This window comes from Mchenga conophoros, linkage group LG3, assembly GCF_057382185.1.
Source record: "Mchenga conophoros isolate Kocher_MC1m ecotype Shallow Benthic linkage group LG3, M_conophoros_male_GT1.1, whole genome shotgun sequence".
In the NCBI taxonomy this organism is placed as follows: Eukaryota; Metazoa; Chordata; class Actinopteri; order Cichliformes; family Cichlidae; genus Mchenga; species Mchenga conophoros.
Genome location: NC_140528.1, coordinates 26,259,911 through 26,265,819, shown reverse-complemented (window position 1 = coordinate 26,265,819; position 5,909 = coordinate 26,259,911). Strand labels below are relative to the sequence as shown.

Here is a 5,909-nt window from a genome sequence, read left to right as displayed (position 1 = left end):
AAAGATGACAAAAGATAACGGCGATACAAAATAACATGAAACTAAACTGGGAAGTACTAAGGAACAGACTTACAAGGAAACACACGGAGGGGCACACAGTCATGAGGGAGAACGCGACACAGAACTGAGGGAGACGCAGACATAAATACACAGAGGGTTAACGAGGGAAGTGGGAGCACACGGGGAACACAGGTGACACTGATAATCATAACAAGACACGGCAGGAGTGAACGCAACACTGACGGGAGACGGGCAAAGTAAAACAGGAAGTACAGAGGTTCAGACAGGAGGAGAGAGAGCACGGGGAGAACACAGACATAATGGGCTGGGGAAAACATAAAACACAAGGAGAGACGAGGGCTCACAGATACACAGAGGGGCACACAGGGGGTAAGAGTCACAAGGGGAAAACACATAAGGAACAACGTAACAGATCAACCCAGGAAGCATGGCCTAAATAAGGAACAAAATACAAAATTACATGAAAACTAAGAATACTGGGCCAACATGGCCCAGGACCATGACATCACCCCCCCTCAAGGGCTGGCTCCCGACAGCCCAAACCCGAGAACCGAAAGACAAGAAAAAGAAAGGAACAACCCACCCAGGGCGGGAGGCGGGGGACCAGGACGGAGGGAACGAAACAGAAAACAAAAGAAGAGCACAGCAAACACCGGAGCCCAAGAAAACAGCCCAAACACAGTGCAGTTCAGGGGGCCGACCATGCGGACGGCAACGGCGGCGACTCAGGCGATGGCGATCCGGGGGCCGGCCGCGCGGAAGGCAGTGGCGGCGGGGAAGGAGACGACGGAGCAGTTCAGGGGGCCGGCCGCGCGGAAGGCGGCGGCGGCTCCCAAGTGTCAGGCGTACCGGCCGAGGCTTGGAGGGCACAGGACCAGACGAGGCAGGACCAGACGAGGCGGGACCAGACGAGGTGGGACCAGACGAGGCAGGACCAGACGGTGGCGTGGCAGCCACAGGCGACGGAGCCAGACCAGGCAGTGGCACTGAATGAGATTGACTTTGTTTCAACTACCGCGGATATTTGGACTGCTAACAACAGAAGCTATATGGGAGTAACGCTCCACTGGATCAGTAGAACCACATTAGAGCGTCACAAGGTTGCATTAGCATGTAGGCAAATTCGTGGTAGACACACTTATGATGTCATTGGTACAGTAATCGAAAACATCCACTCCTCTTATGGATTACTCAACAAAGTAGTTGCAACAGTTACTGATAATGGATCCAACTTTGTTAAGGCGTTTCAAGTTTATCATCCTGTCACGGAGTGTGATGATGAGACGGAGGAGGAAGAGTCCAGCCCCAAAGACGATGGTGTCACTTTTTCAGATCTGTCAGAAATCCTCTCGGCTGAGAATGAAAGTGATGGTCAGCTGTCTCTTCCCCCGCACCGCAGGTGTGCTTCGCACACCATCAACATAATTTGCACACGTGATGTGGAGAAACATTTAACAACCAATGCAAAGAGCAGGGCTGTGTATAGGAGCAGCACAGTAAAATGCACAGCTCTTTGGACCAAATCGAGTAGATCTACACTTGCATCAGAAACAGTGGAAGAAATCAGCAAAAGAAAGCTCCTAATACCAACATCCACAAGGTGGAATTCCTTTTTTGATGCTGTAAAGAGAATTGCAGAAATCCCCATGGGTGAGCTGAATACTCTGTGCACAAAGCTAGGACCGAAGTGCTTCAAAGATCAAGAATACCAATTCCTGCATAAGTACTGCATGGCCATGAAACCTCTGACTGCAGTACTGGACATTTTACAAGGTGACTGTCCATATGGAACTTTACTACCAACACTTGAAGTTCTGATGCAGGCTGTGAAAGATGACCTCTCCAGGATGACTGCAGGCCTTCCAGATGCCATTGTACAAGTACGCTCCATCTTGAAATTAGTCAGATTTTTTGCTTCATACAATTCACAAACATGGAACAGAATATTAATTATCATTGAAAAATACACTCAACAAAAATATAAACGCAACACCTTTGTTACTGCTCCCATTCCCCATGGGATGGACGTAGAGACCTAAAATTCATTCCAGATACACAATATAACCATCCCTCCCAAACAGTGGTCACAAATCAGTCCAAATGTGTGGTAGTGGGCACATCTGCCATATTGAGATAATCCATCCCACCTCACAGGTGTGCCACATCAGGATGCTGATCTGACATCATGAGTAGTGCACAGGTGTACCTCAGACTGCCCACAACAAAAGGCCACCCTGGAATGTGCAGTTTTGTCTCACAGCAAAATGCCACAGATGCCACAAGCAATGAGGGAGCGTGCAACTGGCATGCTGACAGCAGGAATGTCAACCAGATCTGTCGCCCGTGCATTGAATGTTCATTTCTCAACCATAAGCCGTCTCCACAGGCGTTTCAGAGAATATGGCAGCACATCCAACCGGCCTCACAACCGCAGACCTCGTGTAACCACACCAGCCCAGGACCTCCACATCCAGCAGGTTCACCTCCAAGATCGTCTGAGACCAGCCACCCAGACAGCTGCTGGAACAATTGGTTTGCACAACCAAACAATTTCTGCACAAACTGTCAGAAACCGTCTCAGGGACGCTCAACTGCATGCCCGTCGTCCTCATCGGGGTCTTGACCTGACTCCAGCTCGTCGCCGTAACAGACTTGTGTGGGCAAATGCTCACATTCGATGGCGTCTGGCACGTTGGAGAGGTGTGCGCTTCACGGATGAATCATGGTTCACATTGTTCAGGGCAGATGGCAGCTGAGAATGTCCCAGTTCTTGCATGGCCAGCATACTCACCGGACATGTCACCCATTGAGCATGTTCGGGATGTGCTTGACCGGCGTATACGACAGCGTGTACCAGTTCCCACGAATATCCAACAACCTCGCACAGCCATTGAAGTGGAGTGGACCAACATTCCACAGGCCACAATTGACAATCTGATAGACTCCATGCAACGATGTGTTGCACTGCATGAGGCAAATGGTGGTCACACCAGATACTGACCGGTTCTGGGTCCCCAGACCCCCAATAGCGCAAAAAACTGCACATTCCAGGGTGGCCTTTTGTTGTGGGCAGTCTGAGGTACACCTGTGCACTACTCATGATGTCAGATCAGCATCCTGATGTGGCACACCTGTGAGGTGGGATGGATTATCTCAATATAGCAGATGTGCCCACTACCACACATTTGGACTGATTTGTGACCACTGTCTGGGAGGAATGGTTATATTGTGTATCTGGAATGAATTTTAGGTCTCTACGTCCATCCCATGGGGAATGGGAGCAGTAACAAAGGTGTTGCGTTTATATTTTTGTTGAGTGTAAGATTAAAACAATTAAAATGTTTACAAGTTACCTAAAACAAAATAAATCCATAATACTGATCTCATATTAGGCATGGTTTGCAAATAATTCAATAACATAATAAATTGTAGGCATAAAAATATCGATTATGTTTTTTAGGCTATTCAGACTCGTTTCGCCGGTGTGCTGGACGACAAAGATGCCCTTCTTGCAGCTGCCAGTTGTCCAAAATTCAAACTCCGATGGCTGAGAGATGCAGGAAGGAGGGAGCGAGTAAAACAGCTTCTGACAGCAGAGTGTTGCACCACTGCTCTTCTGGCAAAAAACCCTGCCAGTGTGCCCAGTGCTACTACATCTAGCAGCCAAGGTGAGATGGATTTTTTCACTTTTGAGGCAGAGCCAGAGGAGGAGACCTATTCTGCAGAAAAAGAAGTCATGGACTACCTGATGTCAGGCTACGACCTTCAGATTCTGCACAAGTTTTCAAGCATAAAGACAATTTTTTTAAAGTATAACACTCCAACCCCATCAAGTGCCCCTGTGGAACGACCTTTTAGTCTGGGAGGTTTGGTGCTCACGCCTAAAAGAAATCGACTTTCTGACAAAAGGTTTGAGAAGCTTCTGTTAATGAGGTACAACCACTGGTTTACTCGCTCCACTCTACTGTTTCCCCCATAACATGCGATGACAACATATACTGAAAAAAAGAGAATGGGGAATCCAATTTAAATAACTATTTACAAGTAATTGAATTAAGTTTATCAAAGTCACTTAATAAACTTATTAAAGTTTTCAAGTTCATCCATCCATCCATTCGCTTCCGCTTATCCTTTTCAGGGTCGCGGGGGGCGCTGGAGCCTATCCCAGCTATCATAGGGCGAAAGGCAGGGTACAGTTTTCAAGTTGATTAACTTAAATCAATTACCTGCAAGGAAGTCAGGCAATTTAAGTTGGACCTGCAGTCTCTCTTTTTTTTTCATAAGATTAGTCCAAAGTTACAAAAGTGGACAATAGTGCTTACATGTGGATGGTATAAAAAGTATCTTAAGGGAAGTCAAGAAAGACTCTTTGTTTGTTTGGGTTTTTTTTTTTTATAAAAAGTATTTATGTTAAATGAAGTCGACTTATTTTTTTATAAAAAGTATTTATGTTAAATGAAGTCGACTTATTTTTTTATAAAAAGTATTTATGTTAAGTGAAGTAACAAGACTGTCTTTATTTTCATACAAACAAGTATTTCTGTCAGGAAAAAAGTTTTAAGTTCAACTAAAAATGTCAGGAGATATATTGTTGACATTACTGTTAAAATACACTTCCAATAAAGTGAGTATTGGCAAAACCGGTTGATGTTTTTATGTTAAGGCAGTGGGGAGTGTTATTGGCAGCTTCTGAAAGTAACTAATAAAGTAACTAGTAGTCTAACTTAGTTACTTTAAAAATAAAGTAATCAGTAAAGTAACTAAGTTACTTTTGGAAGGAGTAATCAGTAGTCCGTAATATATTACTTTTTCAAAGTAACTGTGGCAACACTGGTCACAACATTCAATACAAAAGAACACTTGTAGATTCAAGAAGAAGTGCAGACAGATTGAAACTATATAATTTTCTATCAGCTAGGCCACCTTAAATATCCCTTTCCTCTCTTTTGTCTCCCCAGTACTCTCAACCTGAACACCAGCACGTCCTGGGATGAGTAAATCTGGAAGCACCAGACGTATGCTGTCCAGCAAAGACACAGCATCTATGTAAGAACCCCACCCAGGTCAGTCAGCAGGTGGAGGACGACCACCACCCTCTACTTTGGTGGCACTGAACCACATCAGCCAATCACAGGTGCATTATGGGACACTCAGTGTCTTAAAGAAGGTCAGCAGGTTACTGATTGGCATTTCTCTGATGGCCACGCACATGTCACAGCTGTGCATACTAATACTATTGCAGCAGCATCTGATGGGAGCATCTCTTAATATGTGTGATGACTAAATGTCATGGTCTTGGGTCATTTTGACCCAGCGTTATCAGTTTTCTTGTGTTTTTTTTTATTATGTTAAGTGAATTTGTTATTTTAAGGATTATTTGTGGAAAGAGGCTGTGATCACCCCAGTCAGTGTGGGATCACCCACAGAAACCATGTCAGAGGGAGAAGCTCACAGTCACAGCTTAGCATCCACTGTGGTGGAGGTCAGTAACTACTGTATGCAGTGATGCTCTTATACCGGCCTTATACTGGCCACGAAGTTGTTCTCCAGTACAGCCTGGAGCTGGGACCATGAGGTTAAACCAAGGGTCACAGAACCAGGAGATCCTGGTCTCCAACAACGTCCCACATGTTGGACCCTCAGTTCCATAATCTGCAAGCCAGATCGTTGGGAGATGATAGCAGTGTGGATCCAAGTGCAGACGCTGAGTAACAGTGAATGAGTTTATTTACAGTGGAATTCAAAGACTATATATTGATTCAAAATACACTGTCATGGTGCCCGTGTTAGCTGGCTGACTCCGTGTTGGGCAACATGTTTTGTTTTGTTTCTCTCTCTCTTTCTCTCTCTCCCTCTCTCTCATCCGCCTGGGTGGTGCTCATTATGGG

General features: G+C 45.6%; 1 protein-coding gene across 1 annotated transcript; it reads left to right on the top strand.

Annotated features, from left to right (window-relative positions):
* The first annotated feature begins 1,526 nt into the window (after positions 1 to 1,526).
* LOC146577910 (uncharacterized) lies at positions 1,527 to 4,000 on the top strand. Its single transcript, XM_085268518.1, has 2 exons — positions 1,527 to 1,901; positions 3,482 to 4,000. Exons 1-2 carry the CDS (start codon positions 1,668 to 1,670, stop codon positions 3,998 to 4,000), a joined length of 753 nt encoding a protein of 250 aa, XP_085124644.1. The 5' UTR covers positions 1,527 to 1,667.
* The last annotated feature ends 1,909 nt before the right edge of the window (positions 4,001 to 5,909 follow it).